General features: G+C 51.2%; 1 protein-coding gene across 5 annotated transcripts in view; it reads left to right on the top strand.

The window, feature by feature from the left end:
* The window catches only part of NOS1AP (nitric oxide synthase 1 adaptor protein), a 47,745-nt gene that overhangs the window by 5,085 nt on the left and 22,749 nt on the right, over positions 1 to 19,911 (top strand). For all 5 annotated transcript variants that reach the window (XM_074876796.1, XM_074876795.1, XM_074876797.1 and 2 more), the window contains exon 2: positions 5,208 to 5,279. In XM_074876796.1, coding sequence (XP_074732897.1) covers positions 5,208 to 5,279 — 72 coding nt within the window. The remainder of the gene's footprint in view (positions 1 to 5,207; positions 5,280 to 19,911) is intronic.

Genomic DNA, 19,911 nt, shown 5'->3' with positions numbered 1-19,911 from the left:
CCTCGGGTTGCACACCTCCCGTTGAGGGAGGACTGGGCAAGTCTGGAGCCCTCCAGCCCAGCAGAGAGCCTGCTGCACCCGCCTGCCAGGCTCAGGCTGGAAAACCAAGGCTTTTTTCCATTGAAGTCAGCTGGCATCCTGACTTTTCCGTCCCTTTTGGCCTCTGAGCCACCACCGCTGTCTGAGTAAACTTCCCCTCTTTCCTTCCAGCAAAGCTGGGTGTTCTGGCGGTGCAGGGCAGAGCTGGGGCCCTGCCAGCCCAGCCCCATGGCTCCCCAGGCAGAGGCTGTGCAGGGGCAACTGGAGAGCAGGAGCATTGGGACAGCAAAAGTCCTGGGAATTGGATTTCTTCTTGCTTTCCCTGATGGTGACAGCCTAGGGAGAAGCCCTTATCAGCCAGGCTGGGTGTTTCCCTGGAAACTGTGGAAATGAGGTTTCAGACCTCAGGGTGCCTGGCTGAGGACTGGTGCCCGAGCACTTTGGCCCTCACTTCGTGGCACAGCTGTGTGTCACCGGGCCAATGTCCCAGTACCTGGTGCAGCCTTATGCCACCCTGGACTCTTCAGAAGTTTTGGGACCTTCACACCCCATATCTGATGCCTCCCACCTGGCTGCAGGTACCTCCGGTAACCCCTGTCCAGCCGAGACACAGGACCCCCTGCTCGGATGAAGCTCTCCTGGCCCCAGGGATGGCTCTGTAGCCCACAGTGTGATGCCCCAGCCTGGGGCTGGTGCTAGCGTGTCTCCTCTGCCTGCCCTGCCCTGCTGCCTGCCTGCCTGCAGCTCCTCGGCAGAAGCAGTGGCTCCTCATCCATGGCAAGCTCTCTGACTCAGGGCGGCTTTTGAAGCTGGAAACCCGGCAGCCAGCCAATCTAGGGTCCCCTGTAAGTTGGGTATGATTCAGCCCTGACCTTTGCACACAGTATCGGGCTGGCAGAGCAGCAGCATGCCTCCCTCTGGAAGGCGGCAGCTTCTCTCTGGGAAGGCTTTCACTGCCCGCCACCCACAAGAGATCTCATCCACACCCCTTGGAAGGTGTCCCCCTGTCAGGGATGCGATCGGCCTTCGGTTTTCTGAAAATATCTGCCACCTGTCACAGAAAAAGCACCCTCTCAAGAAAATTCATTTCTGATAGAGCAGAAAACAAGCAATATTAAACAACCTCAAGGAAAAATGAGAAACTGAGTGACTTGTGCAAACGTTGCTTTGGCAAAATTCTCTGCTTTGTTTTCTTGGGTTTTTTACCTCTGGCCAGGGGAGGACTGGTATTTCCCTGAACCGGACAGGTCTTTTGTAAGCCATGGGTGGAGGGCATGGGGCATGGGCTGTGTTTGGAGGCCCCTTCCAGCCATGCCTGGGACAGACAGGGGAGCCTCTTTTCGTGGGAGGGGGACAGCAAGCAAGCTCCCTTTGGGTGCTGAGAAGCCTAATGGGTGATGGCCACGAAGCCTGTGCCATGGCAGGGGGAGGATCTGCCCTTTCGAGGGGCCTGGGAAGGACTGATGGAGGGCCAGATCCCATGCGTGGGGATGAGGAGCAGCAGGGCACACAGGGGACGGAAAGCACCCTGCAAAATAGGTGCTTTGTCCCTGCCTGCCCGTGCCGCCGGCTGACGCAGCGCTGAGCGGCTCTGGCCGTTTGCAATGCAAGGGCTGCCTTTGTGGGGCTGGCAGGGCGCCTCATTACGGGAGGGACCCCCTTGGCTGCCCATTCACTGGCGCTCAGAGCGGGTGGCCTTTCTCTTCCTAATTGGGCTGGGGAAGAGGGGGTTGCCTCGGACTGCCCTCCCCACCGAGCCAGCCGTGCCGCTGGCCTTCAGAGCACAGGGACTGGTGACCCTCTAATCCCACCTGGCTCTTGGGTGCAGGTGGGGGGGCTCCACCTCTGCCCCCCCATCTGCTGGCAGGGTGGTGGGACCACGGATCTGGAGGTGATTATTTGGGAAAGCTGCATCCTGCATATGTGCATATGGTTTCCTCCTCCTCCTCCTTGGTTCCCGGGGGCTTGGGGAGGGTGGGTTCTTTCATGGGTTTATTTTCTTTGTCAGCTCTCTTTCACACAGCTTTATTTTCCTTCCTTTTGTCTCAGGCGCCTTCCTTTCTCCTCCCCCAGCTCAGCCCCGGCCCCACTGCCTCCCTTTCCCGCGGGGTTGACCTGCTGGCGTGGATGCTGGCCTGAGCCCTGGGAGCTGGGACATCGGCCCCTGTGGGGACCAGGGCCACCACCACGCCTGGCACCTCACTTGGGGCACGTGGATTTCAAAGGAAGGCAAAAGCCTGTGCCTGAGGTCTGGGAACCCCCATGCTTGGAGGTCCCTGGGGCTCCTGTCCTGGGAGGGGGGAGCTGGGTCTCAGTGTTGGGGTGGGATGAGGAGGGGGTCCTGCACCCTGGAGGCTCCAGCTGCTTTGCTGATCCTCGTCTCTGCTTTGCCTGCTTTTTCCCCCCACCTCTTCCTGAAATGAAAGTCGGTGCTGTAAGAGGGCTGGAGGAGAGCGGAGCAGGAGCTTCCCTTCGTGCGCTTATCGCCTGCAAATCACTAGTACATAGGGGTGCTTTCTGAGGCCATCCCTGCTCCTTGCCTGGAAAATAGTAGTTTCGCTGAAAGGCCGACCTCCAAGTCTACATTTTTGGAGAGATACTCACCACATTGTGAAGGGTTACTCCTCTGCAGTGCAGTTTCCACCTGTGATTTCTGCCCTGAAGGCAAAAATAATCTGGGGAGACTTTGTCCATCTGTTGAGTTTTGTGAAACATGTAAAAAATACCTGCCTCCAGAGCCGGAGAGAGGTGGGTGTTTCGGAGCCGTGAACACAGTAATTGTGTGAAGTGAGCCCACGCTGGGGCTGGAGATGCTGTGGGCTCTGTTGGGGCCATGCTCCCGTGGGATGCGGCGGGATGCGGCAGGATGTTCTGGAGCCTAAGTTTGGGAGCAAAGGCGAATCCTGAATGGTTTGTGACCTGAGCCCTTTGGTTCAGGTACGTGTGAACGTGGGCTGGAGGGGAATCGCTGAATAAAGGGATGTAGATAGGACAGCCTCAAGATATTCCTGCTGCTGGTGCTGTTCCCCAGGAGGGCCATCCAAGGTGGTGCTGCCTGGTCCAAGGTAGTGTCTGGTTTCTGCCATCACTTGCTTACAGCTCCATTACTTGCTGCAGCCCAGCCCTGCCGAGCTCACACATTCAATTATGGGCATGACTTGAGTGTTGCTCCTGGCCGAGGTTGTGGTTGTCAGCCAGGAGGTTGGCATTGCTTGAATGCATGTGGCTGTGGGAGCCAGCGGTGGATGGGGCTGTCTCCTGCCCTGCCAATAGCTGCCACCACTTGCCCTGTCCTTGCACATGGCCGTATTCTGCACTCACCTGGAGAAGGAAAACGCAGGGAGAAGGAAAGCGATTGCCCCTCCAGTGGCAGTGACCTTGTGGTGTTGGGAATAGATGGAAGATAGGCATCCTGTGACTGCACCAGTCTGTCCTTCTCCTCATGTAAGCTAAGAAGCCTCCCTTGCAAGTGAGGGGGAAGCAGTGCTGGGGGTCCCTGACAGAAGAGCAGCATGGGGATGCTTGGTGGGAGAGGTGCTGTGCAGCTGAGATGTTTGCCTGGCAGGGAAAGATGGGGAAAGATTTCTTCCTTACATGCTGCAGGGTGACCATGTGCCCAGGGCTCCAGCTGCCTCAGCCCTTCTCCTCATCTCCTACTTTTTATTGATGGTTTTCAGACTTTATATAAGAAAAGGGAATCGATTGATGTCAAAGATGCCTCTCTTAACATGACCTGAATATCTGACGTGGTGGGAAGGCTTTGTTTAGGGAATGGACTGAAAACTTATCAAGACCTGTGATTTTGTAGTCGGGCATTCAGAGGTTGGGGTCTGGGCAGTTGATGCTGCCTTTGCCAGTGGCGTGCATCGTGGGCTTTAATTCCCGGTTACATAAAGCTGCCCTGCACCGTGGCAGTCTGCTCAGCATGTGACCAACATGCCAGCTGTTTGGTGTTTATTTTTACATCCTCATCCTTTTACATCTACTCTCAGCACTGACTGCCCGGTGCCGGTTGCTGGACGCCTGCCTCTGTCTTCACCCAGGGCAGGAGCCGTGCGGCCAGGGATGGCCTCCCCGAGCGGGTGGGCCTGTTGAGTCTGGGGTGTGGGTGTGGAGGGTTAGTAAGGAGGGCTCTCTGGGATGGCATGCGCATACGAAACCCAGGGGTGATCATGCAGCCCCTGCGCTGTGCCCTTGATAGAAGTGGCAGCAGTGTCCCAGTGGAGAGGAGCCAGGAGTCCCGCAGCAATGCTGAGTGAGAAATAGCCCCCCTCCATGGCCTCTGCCTGTTCGGTGACCCCTAGCACATGTTCAGCCATTTAAGCACCCGTCTCGGCGCTGGTGCTTGCAACCAGTGACCTGGGTTTTCATGGTGTCAGCGAAGGTTGTGGCCGTATTCACATGAACACGTAGCCCTGCCGGGTTTAGTGCCCGCGCTGCGCTGCCGAGGGTTACGTCAGCGCTCGTGTCGAGATGAAGCGTGGGAGCACAGTGGGCTAGTAAATAGACTCAAAATGCTTTTCTTCTAACTACATGTTTTTAGCACTCAGCATTGACTCTTCATCGCTTGTCTGTTTTCTGATCCTTCTTCTGAATCTGCCCTCTTCCATTTTACTTTTAAAAAGGTTTTTGTTCGGCATGTCTCTGCACTGGGTCACAGTGGCGCTGCCTCTGGTCCCCTTTGAATAGCAAAGTGGCTCCTTTATTCTGGAGGCTTGGCCTGGAGGCTCAGCATCACTGCAAAAACAGCCAAGGGTTTGGTAGGGCTGTAACTAAATAGTGAAGGGCCTGTCACAGGACAGTTTGCCCCAGGTATTTTAGGGATATTCCCATATCCAGGACTGTAATAGGTGACTCAGTGCAGCCGAAGGGGTATTGGTTTAGACCTATGTACTTTGATCACGGCATAGGTGAATGAGGCCTGCTGGCCTGATTACCGAAGCTGTTTTATTGTTAGAATAAGGGCTGCCGAATCCTTGAAACGTTGTGGTGAGGGAACAGCTTCATGGTGGGAGGCGTGCAAGGCTTCAGGTGCAGTGGGCAAAATGCCTCCCGTTCCCCAGAAGTGATGCTGGATTCCCTCCAGGGATGCCATCGAAGCCATGGTGGGACTGTGAGGTTTCCAGTGCCGTGGAAACTCGACTGATCTGCTCTTTCTTTCCTTCCAGTACATTGGGAGCCTGGATGTGCCACGGCCAAACAGCCGGGTGGAGATTGTGACGGCCATGCGGCGGATCAGGGTGAGTGTGGCAAGGATGCTCCTTCCCCTTCTGTGTTGGGGTGGCGGGGGCACCGCTCCTCTGGCTCTGCTCACAGCTTACTCTTGTGTAAGTCCTGTCATTCGGGTTATTCATAACTCTCTATTTTTCACCATCCCTCTCTCCTCTGAGATCTCTGTGTAACCCGGGCGTGATGCCTGCCAGCTTCATGTGCTGCACTGTCACGTTTGGAGCATCCCCAGTGCTGGCTGTGCCCCGTGGTAGCCAGGCATCCCCTGGGCTGTGGCTGGGCTCAGCTGCAGCCGGAGCGGCAGCAAGGCTGTCTGTGCTCACGGTGCTGCGTCCTGTGCAGGAGCGTGTGCTGCGGAGGCAGGGATGGGGTGCAAGCTGGGTGCGGGGTGTGGGTCTGCCAGCACCAGACGGAAACTGTCCGCAATTTGGAGAATTTCCTTGTGTGTCAGTCCCGATTCAAAAGTAACAGGAAACTACTTGTGGAAGAGGTACGTTTGTGTTTTACTGCTTGCGTAAGCGCTTCAGCTGCATGAAAATTTGGGCGCTGCCTGAATATGCCAGCAGCTTGGTGCCCAGTAAATGGCAATGTGCAAATTAAGGTGCTGAGTAATGAGCTCTGGGGCTGGCCGGCAGAGAGCTTGTTTCACAGCAAGTAGGTCAGGGGATGTCAGCTGGTGATGAAGTCATCTGGCTTCCCAAAATACTTATAGTGAGGATACAGGGCGCTCTCACCATATAATGCTTGGCCAACAGCCAGGAGAGGAGCTTTTCCTCTGCTCCACGGCCTCTCGCCTGCACAACTGGAAGGTGTTCAGGGGTGGGCTGGGAGGTGAGCACACCATGCACCCAGCGAGCTTACTGCTCCCTGGCTTAAAACAGCAGGAGCTTGACTGCTCTCTGATGCACAAGACAGCCCTTTGGGCGGTGGTTGGACCTTGGTCTGATGTACATGGTGGTGTGGCCACAGGCTTGGTCTGCTCTGTGGGTTGCAGCAAGGGGTCTGCCCTATCTACCAGGGATGGCTCTTTCCTGGGAATAACACTTTCAACTGGAAGGAGCTGTGGACACTTGCAGGGATGTTGAGTAATGGATGAGCTGTCTTTCTCTCAGCCTTGTGGGATCCTGTAAGCACCTGCTCGTGTGGCTGGGCAGCCCAACCAGGGCTCGGCTGTCACCCTGCTTCTCTCTCAGCCCTTCCTGTGGACTCTTGCTGTAATCTCATTTTCTCTTTTCTCACCACCAGAGGAGGAGAGGAGTATCATAGCCCAAGGACACAGATTGCAAGGCTCTTCTGTTTCAAACTTTCAGCACATAAATAATTTGTGGGCTTTTCTCAGCAGTTTTCCTACCTACTGCCCTGTCCTCTTGGTGGTGGTTAATGTTGTGGCTGGTGCACAAGCTGGGAAGTCCTTTATGGTATTAGGTTTGCTCACCTTGGTTCCAAACGAGGTTTGGGACAGAACAACTGTTACACCATCAAGAGCTCTTATAAACAGCTGTTTCCTCCACTGCCTTTCAAGATAAGGCTTTTGAAAGAATGCAGCTCCAGCCCCAAAATCACATAACTCTGCATCAGTATGGGAGGATTGGCACAACTTTGAGGGCTTAAACAAATCCTAAGAAAAAAACCCACCAAAAAATCCTTGTTGACCAATATAAATAGACTGAAACATAGCCTAGAAAATTCATAGATAAAAGTCTGAATGGTAGGGAAAGGACACAAAGTAGGGTAAAATAATGATTTCTCATGGTGAATGATGTGCTTGAAACGTGTACTCAGGCTTCCTTGATCTAGTGTAAGACAGGAGAGATGCAAGTCATTGGAAAGCCATGATTTTGCAGATCAGATCTGCCAGAGAGACTTCTAATGTCTGTTTATTTGTTGTGGGGTGCTGTTTGCGAAGAGGATGCGAGGGTGGTTTGTTTGACGAGAGTTTACGCATATAGCCCTTCCCTGGTTTCCCATGGTTTGCACTGGCCTTGCACCCAGCAGCAAGACGTTACCGCAGTGTTGCAAGGGCATTTGCTGGCTGGGCGCCGAAGGCTGGTTTGAATTTGGCTGGAGGTCAAGGAATGCGTGTCCTTCTTAAAGCAGAAGGGTAGTTGTATTCTTTAAAGAATAAAGTAATCCCAAAATATTGGCATGGGGAAACCAGAGGAAGAAAAAGCTTATTTAGGCGCAGAAAGCAAGTGATGGGAGATTTTCAAGTGCAAGCTGCAGTGGTTCTGTGTGGTGTGTGAAGCAGCTGCTGACCCTGAGGTTTGTATGGTGTTTAATGCAGTCCCTGGTTTAGGGGGAAAGCGCTGTGTCCCTGTCTGTTCTGAGTTAATTGCTGCTGGTAAAGGAGAGGGACCTTCGCCACCCCCCCCACCACCACTGCAACTCCCCTTTCTCAGTGCTGCCTTCACTCTGGCTGCTCACTGGGCTTTGCTCTATTTACTAAGTGTCAAAATAAAAGATCCTACAAAGAAGTGAGGAAGCACCTTGCCCGACAGTGGGGGTGCTGAGGGAGCGAGCACGCTGGAAGCCCCCTGTAATTGCCTGCACTGGGCTGGGAGCAGGGGGGGACGAGGCCATGAGCAGCAGCAGTTTCTGCAGTGCTGCCTCCCCTCTCCTCCCTGGCAGTCGGGACTCAGAGGGCGAGCGCCGTGGGCCTGGCTGATCCCGGCTTCCTGTTTAGATAGAGACCTGACCCTTTGGGGGCAAAGAGGAGGACACGGCATAGCCAGCATTGCTGAGATTCCTGCTTTGGCTGGGCTCTGCTGCCGTGGTGCCACTCTCCAGAGAGCAAAGCAGAGCAACAGCCGTGGGCAGAATGGCTTCGCCAGAGCAAGATGTATATATTAAGCCCAAATCTGGTCCCTTTTGTGGATCTGGGTTGAGAGGGACTTTATGCAGGGAGTTGGTGTTGCAGGACAGGGATGCCATCCCCTTCTTCCCCCTTGCTGAAGAGCTGGTGGCATGGGCATCCTCAGGGTGCTGGCCAGAGGGAGGATTTCTGTCCAGAAGCAGGAGGATGTTGGAGAATTTCTGGGATTCTTGTAGTTTAGGGGCGAGGAGGGAAGGGGAGGTGCTCAGCTTGCTGCCTCTGCCTTCCTGCTTTTCCTGCCTACACCGGCTGGGCTTGGTGGTGACACAGGCCCTGTCTTTCTCTGTGTCTTCATGCAAATCCCTGACGCTGAGAGGTGGAACGGGACATTAGCCATGTCAGGGATGCACTTGGACAGCAATTTTGTGAGCGTTTACTGCAGCTTTCTTCCAAAGCCTACGTCTTCTGTCTTTCCTGCAGAGCACCGATGGCCACGTCAGTATTAATAAATACAATAGGCCAGGGCTTGTTTTCCTGGCAAGTGGTTGGGCTTGTGTTTGTACAACTGAACCCCTTCTCCTCCTCATCCCAAAACAGGGTGACCCAGTCCATGTTGCTTTATGCCCTAAACTGCAGGGGTAGGTTGGCCTTCAAAATGCTCCTTGGCTCTTCTGGATGCAAGGTGTGAGAAACAGATCTGTAAGTGTACAAAGTTACCTGTGGGCACCTGAACATCAAAAAGTCCCAAGCTCAAGAGTAATTAAATTGTCATTAAAGCTGCAGCCAGCCTGTCCTGTTGGTGTGAGCCCAGGGGACCTTCCTTGCCGAGGCTCTCCTGGGAAGCAGCAGCCCAGAGGCCACAGTGCTCTTCTGCTCTGCACTGGTCATGGGCAAAGCTTGAGTAATTCAGATGGGAGCTCGTGAGAGTGGTCTGGGGTCTGGGACAGGTCATATGTCTGTCAGTTACAAAGAGGGTGTTACAGTACTGGGGAGCAAGAGCCCAACTGATGCATCTTCCCAACCATAAGGACTATAAGTTGTTGAAGATTTCAGTTTAAAGTGCCTGAGCTAGCTGCAGAGCATCTTTCTTTTCTTTTTTTTATTTTTTCCAGAATGACTGAGCACATGGGGCCCTAAATGACAATGATAACTGTATAATTTTTATGTTGTCAAGATGTAAATATATGCAAATGCTTTCCTCTCTGTCTCTGTGCTCCTGGCATGTCTCCAGTGCAACCAGTGCTACCTGGCTGGGGCTTGGTGCAGTCATTCTAGAGAATTTGGAATCATCCTGTTTTTGCTACTTGGATTGCTGAGTGCAGCTTTAATCCGGGTTTTCTTTGGTGCCAGAAAGGATGAAATCCTATATAAGCACTTCTTAAAATCTACTTCTATGGAAGTCGTCTACAAGCCTGTATCTGGGAAGTGTCCAGCTGAGTTTTGCAGGCTCAAAACAAGGAGGCATTTCAAGCACTTACAATCTAGCTCCTCTACACCTCCTACTCTGTCAGGTACATCTGATTTTGTGGGACTTCTGCTGCTTTGCATAGCTGAGCTCCGTTTTAGCAAATTGGCAAAATTGCTGAATTTCAACAAGCTTGTTTAAAAGCAAGATTTTGCGTCCTCTGCAAGCCACATGCACAGTCGGACTGGTGTGAAAATCGATACATTTGGCCAGTTATTTGTGTAGAGTGCCTAGTGTAATTCAGAGCTTATTTAATTAAAATATTTCTGAAATACCCCTGTTCCTGATAGGGCGAGTTTTTAAAAGCATTAGGTCATTTATGATGATGCCTTTTTTTTTTTTTTGCTTTCATCATGCAAGGAGCAGCATGATTGTCCCTGCCGTAAAATGGAGCTGGGGCAGTCCACCCCTGGCTGCCTGCGGGGGACCTGCATGGTGGGCAGCAGCTGGCCAGGAGATGCTCAGGCTTTGGCCGCCTGAAGAGCTTAGCTTGCTCTTTGCCAAGTCACGGCAGTTGGCGCGAGGTGAATTATCAGCAAGCTAATGACTTGATGTGATTATCCGAGATGAACAAGATTACGTTGTATTAGATCTGGGAGGAACCGAAGGAATATCTGTAATAATTTCAATTGCTCTTTCAGTGCACTGACAATCGCAGTAAAAAGGGTGAAGGCTTCCAGGCAAGTTCATTGCATTTCTCCCAGCACCACCAGTGCCACTTCACTTCATAATAAAATAATGGCTAGTCTGGTATTGCTACCAACATGCCACCTACTCAGTTGCATGAAATAGGTCAGGATCTCATCCTGTGGTTAGCATTTAATCAATAAACTGGTTAAATTAGTACCACATTTCACTGGAGCAGCCTTTTGACCGAGACTGCCCGTAGGGGAGGGATGGTTTCCAGGAGAGTTGGCCAAAGTGTGGTGGCCCTGGCTTTGCTCTCTGTTTTACTGTCATGGCTGGGATGCGGTAAGTGCTTTCCAGTAAACCTTTGAAGGTTACTGGCAGTGCTAAGTAGTGCAAGTTGTATGTACACTCTGTTGTAATGCACATGTAGCAAAGTTACAAGTTTAAGGAGGTAGGTGACTCCATGTGGCAGAGGGCAGGCATCTGAACTGGTAAGGTGTGAAGTGTGAGCCATTAACACTGGAAAACAAGGTCTCAGCCCCGGAGGAAGCTGGGTGGGGATGGGGCTTTGGGCACTGCCTGCCACGGGAACTTTGGGAAGGTGCTCCCGGGCAGACATGAGCAAGTACAGCCTGTGCCAGCTGTCTGCCAGGCTCGCTGGGTCATGCGATGGCAGGAATGACTGGGCTCAGCCAGACAAGCGACTTGATGGGTCCCGAGGAGATGAGGAACGGGCATGCTCTTCTTCTCCCTGTAGCTGACCTCATAAATAAGTCATGAGAAGCTCATTGCCTTTTGGCTTCCAGCAGTGCCCTAGCTAAGAGTTTTCTGCCAGACTTGGGGCAGCAACATGTCTCTTGTGGCCAGGCTCCAAACTGTAGTGGGGAGGAGAACTTGGTGGGAGTGGGTCCAGCCTGGAAAGGGGCAGGGTGTTTCAGCTGGGTGCAGAGCTTTGCTGTGGAGCCAGCGAGGATGAAGGAAACCATAACCCAGATGGGGGAGCATGTTTTGGGAAAGCTAATAAGCCAGCAGGGGCATGCTGGTGCGTGGTCTTCCCCATACCTCCTGCCTCTCTGAGGAGCTCAGTGCTTCTGCTCTGGGCAAGTGTCCCACGGGCAGGCGGTGCTAAGGGCTCGGGCAGGAGCACATCAACTGACGCTGGGCATGCCAGCGCAAGCAGCAGTGCCACTGGTGGGTGATGCTGGCCTGTAGCCAGGCAAATGCCATTGAGAGGGCTGGGAGCCAAGTAGGCACTGAGCCCGGGGCAGGACTGGAGCTGCTGGCAAAAAGCTGGGAGGCAGCAGTGCCTCGTGTCCCCTACATCCCCGTCATGCATCCTTGCCCTGTGTTTGCTTGGGTTGGCCTTTCCTTGGTTGGGCTTTCTTCCTTCTCAAAGAGCCGACGGCATCTCCCTGTGACTCATCTCATTCCTTAGTTGGGGACTTTCCTCGCCAGCTCTTGCAGTGAGTCACGTTACTGACTTGCCGATGCCATCGTCTGAGCCGTCGGCAAATGTCTGCTGGGAGCTCAAGGGAGAGGATAGGGAATAGCATCTGCCAGCCCCCTGAAGGTGGGGGAGAGGGCAGACCTTCAGCATCGCTCCTTTCAAACCAAGAGTGCTCTGCCAGGTCTCACCTCTTCTCTAAATTCATGGCCAGCATGTAAAGTCATTTCACATTTGTACCCTTGTGCTCCCTCCTCTTCCTCCTGCTTCACCTTTGTTCTTCCTCAGCAGTGTTTCTCCAAGCAGGCTTTAAGCATTGCACTAACGGGTTGCATTATCCATTGGGCTCAGCAGAGCACGTGCAGGGGTGTTGGTGAATGTTGGAGAGGTGCCCTGGTTTTCTGTGGCTGCTTCCTTTGAGGCTCCCTGTGTTGCACACGTGGTTTTGGTAGCGCAGCAAGCCCAGTTCAGTGCCAGGGCTCAGCTACACCAGAAGCAGGGGAATCCGGTGCCGCAAACCTTGCTTTCTGCGGGGACACGGTGCAGCTGGAGCACCGACGCACATGACATCTACAGCACCACAAATGCTGCAGGAAGCTGCCGGTGATGGCGAGGTGGCTCTCCTGCTCTCCGTGAGCCTGCTCTGGCTTCTTCTGCCTAGAAAGGAGTGTTTTGTTGTATGCTTTGGCTCACGGGCATGATTGGATTTAGCCTGGCTGTCAAGGGGGGAGGTCTGCAGCTTGTTCTGGGAGATTTGGGGTCATGAGAGCACTGGTAATTGCTGTTTGTGAAGGTTTGAAGAGTTCTTACAGAAACCATCATCCTTTGATAGCTCTCTGTTCCTTCTGCAAGGTGACAGAGCTGCCTTTGATTGCCTGACCCTCTAACTTGCATAAAGCTCTGCAGAAAATATTGTTATTGAGGAAAAGGGCTGTGTTCAGCATCACCAGCCATAATGCACCCAGCTCAGTGCTCTCCATCCCCACAACTGTCATGGAGAGGTGATAGTCTTTCCTGCTGTTAGAAACTTGCTAGCAAGGATAAACATCTCCGCTTACCTTTGTGTTTTAGAGTAAATTCCTAACTGCATAAGAATAAGCTCCTAGTACACCTGAGAGGTTGTTGAGAGGAGAAAATGTGTTTGAGAGGGGTATGTTGAGGTGTGGCTGATTTCAGGGTCTGCAACTCATCCCGGCATCTGCCAGCACTTTTCGGGTTGGTACAGTGGAGAACTGGACCCACCCCCCTTTTCCAATCCCCTTGAGTTTGTGTCTCTTCGCACCCATGACACTGCTTTTATTTGGAGGTTTTTTTCTTCTGTTTTACTGCAATATGGAATTTTCCTTTGTTTTTGAATAAATCAGGGCTTTAATCAGTTTGCTGCCGTCATGGCAGCGATTTACTCTTGGGATGGAGCAGGTGCCAAATGCCCCCTTGTGCTGACCACTGAAGCTGATGTTGCGTGGACCTGAGCAGGGGAGACACGGGCAGCCATATCCTGGGCAGCTGCCTCTCCCAGCCAGTCATGAGTGTCCAGAGGTGAGACCTGGCTCTTGCCCTGTGATTAAGGGGAAAAATAGCTTAGGAAAAAGGGAGCAAAGAGTAAAAAAACCCCTCACAAATAGGTGGTCAGGGGTCAAGCCATATTTAATAACTGTTTTGCGGACAAGAAACTGAGATGCAGGGAGACTAAATGACTTGTCAGACTCCTTCCAAGGGAGGGATCCCTGCTCAGGGAACTGGACTGAATTAAAATTGAACCAAGCTGAAGTCAACACTTTAAATGCTACTCTTGTGTATGATCCTTTCTGCTCTTGTGCTTTTCTGCTGGTCCTCAAAGGCCAAGGACCCCTTGATTTAATTTGTTGAAGTGTTCTCCTCTGCTGCATCATTTCAGAAGAGAAGCAAAGCACAGAGCTGCAGCCTTTCAAAAAAATGCCACATGCCCCGGTTTCTTCACTGCTAAAATTAATTCTTGGTGGTTTTGGCTTGGTGCAGCAGGAAGGTGTTCCAGGGGGTGCTGTACACCAAATGGCCAAGGGGGAAGAGCAGCGTCAGAGCCTGCCTTGCTGCCTGCGGCAAGGTGAGAAGGATTTTGGCACGGGATTTTGTGGCCATGATTGCTGTAAGGGTGTGTGAGTTACGGTGTGTTCCTGCGGCACATGGGAGCAGAGGAAAGGATCACATCTGTTTAAGAGGAGAGGCTGCAAAAACTATTGTGTGAACTGGTCTGGTGAATGGATCTCACTTAATTGGGGAGCTGTAGGAAAGGATGTGTCTATTGTAGGACAGCAGAACAAAAAGCACAGCCAAGAACAAGATAAAGGAGCCGAGCACTCTCCCAGTCCCAGTGGAGAAGGGCTGTAGCATGCAAAGCACGATGCAAGCCTGGGAGTTGCCTCCTCCTGCCCATACTTCCTCGCCCCACAGGCAGGCTGCGATGGCCGCGCAAGGGCTACTGCCTCTCGGCACAGCGCTGCAGCCATGGGTGCAGTCCTTGTCTGCTCCAGTGTCCCTGTAGACAATAGTTGGTGGGTGAAGTGATGTGCTTCAGCTGAGATTTTTGGAGGGACTGGACTTCCCCAGGCTGGGGTGAAGTCTACTCAGGGCAGAGACTCTTGATGAAGAATGTAGCCAAATTTGGATGAATTTTCAGAGAAGAAAATGTTTCCTTTTCATTCCAGGCTTCCTTGATGGAGAATGAAGATCCTAGTGATTCTTAATCTGTCACTTGGTTTTCACCAACATGAGTTTAACGTGGTGGGAAAAAACCCCAATCAAACCAGTTCTCCTTGCCATGTGCTTGCCTATGGAGACTGGTGATCTGTTTCAGTGGAAACTGCAAAAATCAGCCTGAAGTGGGTATTCACCACAGGAAACTTCAGCAAAGATGGTTAAATTTCAGCTGAACTCCTCAACTGAACACAGCCCCACCTGTGATGTTTTACAGTACTGTTCTTGCATTGCAATAGTGATATACATTACAGAGAGCCATCTCTTTTTCTTTTCCCTCCGAGGCCTCCAGTTTTGTTTTGGCATTTTGCTCCAGTGACGTTTTCTTACTCCCTCTTAACATGATGGATGGGACTGGTCTGGACTCCTTCAAACACTCCCTGATCTCCAGGAACTTCAGGGGTGTGTGTGTACCTCTCCAGTACTGGAAACACAAAGAGCACATCTCTGCTGACCTCTACATGCATACTAAGTAGTCCTCAATATCTAAAAAAAAGAGAAATCCAGAGTAATTGGCACAAAGCTGGTGGTGAGTGTGATTCGGAGTGCAGGTCCCTTTGAGCTTTCTGTGAAAAAAAGATGTGTCTTTCCGGGGTTTGAATGGATCCAACTTAAACCCCCAGCTAGTTATCTTCTGCATTTGCCTGAAGTCGAGCCTTTGATATGAGGAAGCTCTCCCCAGGTCCCAGGTCTGAGCTGCAGACAAGTGCCCTCCTAGCTGACTCTTTGGATAGGCTAAACAGAAAGAGTTTGATTTAACCTCTGGGACTTAGGAGTCTGGGAAACCTGCCTCATGTTCTTGTTGCTTTTTTAAAACTCTTTCCTATTTCTTCTTTGGAGTGTACAGTAAAGCAGAACATGTTATGTCAGGATGAGTTATATTAGTAGTGATTTCAAGAGTGCTGTGATTTGAGATACTGTCACCTTTCTATTTTGCTGCACATTGACCTGCTCACGTGCCCAGGATCACACTCTCTTCGTGGTGTCCTTTCCACTGGTATGACACCTTTTGATGTCTCCAGGGTTTTTCTAGGATGCATTTCTGCATCTTGTGGATGGAGCTTCTGTTGCTTTTTGCTTTGGGAGCCTGCTTGGCCAATGCCATATAAAATCAACCTGAAATGAGTAGATGCCAAATTCCTGTACGCTTGACCTTGATAGCAAATACCCTGTGTTTTCTTCCAGACCTGCATAAAAATGAGCATTGCTGTGCTTTCCTTGCTGTGGGGTTTCCTGCAAGCACAGTGGCATTCTGTCATCGGTCTCTGGCATTGCTTCATTTTTGGGATCCATCGGTGACGTGGGTTTTGTCACCTTAATCTGGGCTGTATGGTTGTTTTAGATAACATTTTTGCCAAAACGCAAGGAAAGGGGGAAACAGCAATGTATTCTCTAGGTTTCTTAGCCAGTGTAATAGCTTTGGGAGGTACGCTTAATTTTATTGAGATAGTTTAGGATATCAGCTTGCACTGAACTAGTGCTGTGCCAGGTTGTACTGTGATCCTTTTGCTTGACGTTAAGTCTTGTATTGACTGTTTTCTAACTCCATCTAAAATCTTGGAATTTTTATTAGTTTGGAACTTTTTCAAGGATCTGAGTCTATAATTCTTTCTAAACCTCTCTAAAGGACATTATTCAGACTTGTTGACTTTAAAATGTAGAATTTAGAGAATGATTTTTAATACCTGAGTTAGTTATTGCTGAAGTAGGAACCACAAAACAAGTGTGGTATGAGTAATTACCTCTTTTCTCCAGTTACAACCCAGAAACATTGTTGAGCACCACCAGCATCTAATGAGCCCCACAGGGCTGGCTTGTTTCTGATGCGCTAAGCGTTTAATGATGCTGCTCATTCGTTCTTTATTAATTGTCTGAATTTCATAATTGCTGATTTAGTTACAGTATTACCAGCTTGCCTTCCTTCAGTTTGTCACTACTCTTCTGCCTGGCTATTCTCATCTGCCTTCTCAACTGGTCTTACTCAAGCTTTTTATGCAACTGTGGGAGAACAGCTCTTTGGTAAGCAGTAAAAAATACTGAAATAAATCCTGTATTTCACAACTTGAGGCGTAAATCTTGCCGTGTTCTGAGTCGGCAAGCTTTTCTGCACTGACACCTTTCTGAAGCGCTGCGTGGGTATGTTCTTATGGTGCCCCTCTCTTTGTCACCTGCCCTCGGGGTGGAATTGGGGTGTCTTAGTTCAAGCCTGGGTGACTCTGCCCTCTTCTGCGGTGTCAGCCCTGCCTCTGGCCTCCTCCGTGCGGGTGGGGATGATCTCGGCTGCCTTGAGGTAGGGTCTGTTTTAGAAAGAAAGCATTTAGGGAAGAAAGCTAATCTTGAACACAGAAGTTTTGTTTTCCTGCTGGGATGGAGGAAGGGGCCTGGCTGAGCATTGCCAGCACTGCTCAGGACCCGGCACTCCCGGGTCCACACGGCATCAGGTCTTGCCTGTGCCAGAAAGAGGCAGGAGTTTAATTAGGATTTACTGTAAACGGGCATGACTAGACTGCTGCAAATGGCAATGCTTTTCTTTAAGCCAAGCTCATTCTAGCACATGGGTTCAAACCCACCCTAGGGTGGATGAATAGAGGCCGTTTCTAGGCTCTTGTAGCTTTTTACCTTCTTCACAGGGCGACTGCAAGGAGGAGTCACCAAACAGCTTGTGCACCCACTGCCTTTGCCCGCATAGGTCGAACCAATGCGTATCTAATTAAAAATACCATAAATTCCAGTCAGATTGGGGTTTCCAAGGAATGTGCTTCTGCTTATTTTAGCAACAGGTGGTAAATATTAAAACGTGTACAGCTCACCTCTTGTGTCTCCAGGGCTGTGAAAAGCAGTGCAAAATCAGTGCCTGCAGATGTGTGCGGAGTCCTCTCCTTGTTTTCATTAACTGAAGGGAGCAGCTCAAAGCCTGGTTATTTTTGCAACCAGTTTGACCAGTATCCCATACACGCCCACACACTGGTTAATTTGCACGCGCCACGCTTGGTCATCAGACGTGGCAGCATGGGAAGGCAAGTGGGAGCTTGCCACCTCCCACACAGGTCCAGTCTGTGCTGTTATCACTTCCTTGGATATCTGAAATGGATTTAAGGATGTTTTCAAGGCTGGGGGCTAGCCTGTGTGATGGTCTCTGCTGACCTTCATGCCTGACTGAGAGGTGCTGCTTTTCCCAGCCCACGAGTGGTTGGTCCCACTCAGCGCCGTAGCTGTGTGTGCCCAAGCTGTGGAAGAAATTATATGGCTGTGCTGGGATGGGGTCCCCAGCTTTCTCTTATAAGCCCAGTATTAGTTAAGACCCAATGAAGTGAACAGTAACATGTGCACAGGGACCTGTTGGTGGCTTTGGTGAGGTGCTGGGGTGGATCTGAGGGACATAGCTGGGAAGTGTGCTCCTGCACTCCTGCACCCCTTGTGCTGCCACATCCCATCTCCCTGCGCAGTGATGGGCTTCCATGGCACCCAGAGCTCCTGCAAGCTGCCTTGGGAGGGGAGATACACTGACGTGTCTTGGGTCTCCTTTGAATCTTTGATTTTTAAGGTTCGTTTCAAAAAAAATCCCAGCATTTTAAGACTGGGACAGGGAGGTTTGGAACCCCTAGGGATTTCTTGTAAGGAGAGTCAATGTCTTGTAAATGGAAATCTGCAAAAGAAGGGGTGAGAATAAGCTGTTACCTAGAGGAACTTTCTCCATTTAACCCTATGATTGATATTGATTTAATTTTTACCAGTTATGATTTCTCTGAGATTCCCGTGAAATTGCTTAGTCTGAAGATGGCTTGTGTATGTGTTCCAGTTTGCCACCTCAACTCATGACACTTGGAGGTAGTGAGAGGAGGTTGGAGGAAGTGGATCGAGGCAACTATCTGGTAGGAAATAGCAAGCCACGCAGAAGGAATTTATTGTGAAGTAATCAATGTTATTGGAAAACATATTTTGTGTGATAAAAGAGTATGCTGTGGTCCAGGGATTGTTTCAGAGCAGCAACCTTAACTCTGCTCTGCTGCTCTCACAACATGGGTATTTTTAGACTGATTCCCATTTATACCCATCAGTACTTGCGACCATCACAGACGGTTACCAAAATTAAACCTGAAGTTGGATGGGAAAATAGGCACTGACCTTGTCAGTACAAACCAAAATCATATCTTATTTCAGACAAACACATGTACCTCAGAGCCCCATTTTCCCATATGTGCAAATGCAAACTCTGAGGAACCATGGAAGAATTTTAAAAAGCATCGTTAAGCCCAAGAACAAGCATTCAATACTTCATTACTCCTCCCCCGCTTCCAAATTACTGTGCCCTTTGATTAAAGTCTAGCTACTGGGAAAACCACCAGCATGAGGCTGTAGACAGGGTGATGGGGAAAATTTAAGCCTGAGGAGCAGCTCAAAGCCGAGCTGGCAGGATGGCAGAGGTGTCCAGCCTGTTTGCCCATGCTGTGCCAGCGGTTTGCCGATGGAGCCAGGGGGAACTCAGTCCTGCCCCCAAATGTCACAAATAAAGTGACCCCACACAGGGGATCCCCAGATCTCCCTGCTCTTGCTCTTGCCTCTTTGCTCCGGGAGGGAGTAGGGAGGTGCTGCTAGTATCCCATGGGAGAGCACCCTGCTGGTGAATGGACATGGCCAGGCAGGTACTTTACAGCTGCATGTGGGAATTGGGGTGCTAACACATCCTCACCAGAGCTGCGATGGGGTTGCATGCCTGTGGGAAGAGTCAGGGGAGTCCTCAACAGACACAGGCACAGCACAGCACTTTGGTAGGGCGGCTTAAGGCAATCATCTAAAAATGGGTTTTAGTCCATTTATTGCTGATCAGATTAGTAGGCTAAGCAGGTATTCCAGTGTACTCCCCCCGCAGCAAGCTTGAGTCCCCTGTGGACTTAAAGTGCAGCACGGAGAAGTGGACTGTCAGATGTTTTGAAGCCTTGTTCAGAAATGCCTCTTGGATGAAGCTGACCTCTCTCCTGGGAGGTATCCTGCTTTCCAGCCGCTTTATCCCCCGACATCCACTGCTGCCCCAGTAGAGCTGGGGGAAATGCACGAGGGAGATGTGGGCCAGGGCAGGCTGGCAGGTGCCTTTCTGCTTTCGGGGCAGCAGCCCGCAGTGGAAGGGAGTGATGCTCCACGCCTGGGTACCCCGCTGGCAGGACCCCTGGCCCTCTGCTGCTCTTCCTGTCTGACAGCTGGGCTCTCGGGACAGGCAGTGCTGCCTCCTCTCCTGGCTGTGTGGCAGACCATGCCCAGCTGTCTGCTGGACACCACCCCAGTATTCCCAGACCCGTGTGTCTGTGATGGTCAGGGACTCTCTTCTGATCTGTGAGGCTACTCCTGGTCAAGTTGCATGTGTGCTTCTGTGCCAAAACTGTATTTTAAATCATTCCCTTTTCCTCTCTAGTGCTCTTTTCTTTCTGCCACTGTTATTTAGGGATACTGGCTGTGTTCTTTCATTTAGCTGAAATGGTTAGCCTCCTCTCGGACAGCCAGTGCTCCCTGCAGAAACTCATTGGGAAGCCTTTCTCTCTCCCTCTTCCTTGCCCAAATAAGTGT

This window comes from Strix uralensis, chromosome 8 (genome assembly GCF_047716275.1).
Source record: "Strix uralensis isolate ZFMK-TIS-50842 chromosome 8, bStrUra1, whole genome shotgun sequence".
In the NCBI taxonomy this organism is placed as follows: domain Eukaryota; kingdom Metazoa; phylum Chordata; class Aves; order Strigiformes; family Strigidae; genus Strix; species Strix uralensis.
The sequence above is the reverse complement of the archived record's forward strand: the minus strand, read 5'-3'. Positions and strand labels throughout refer to the sequence as shown.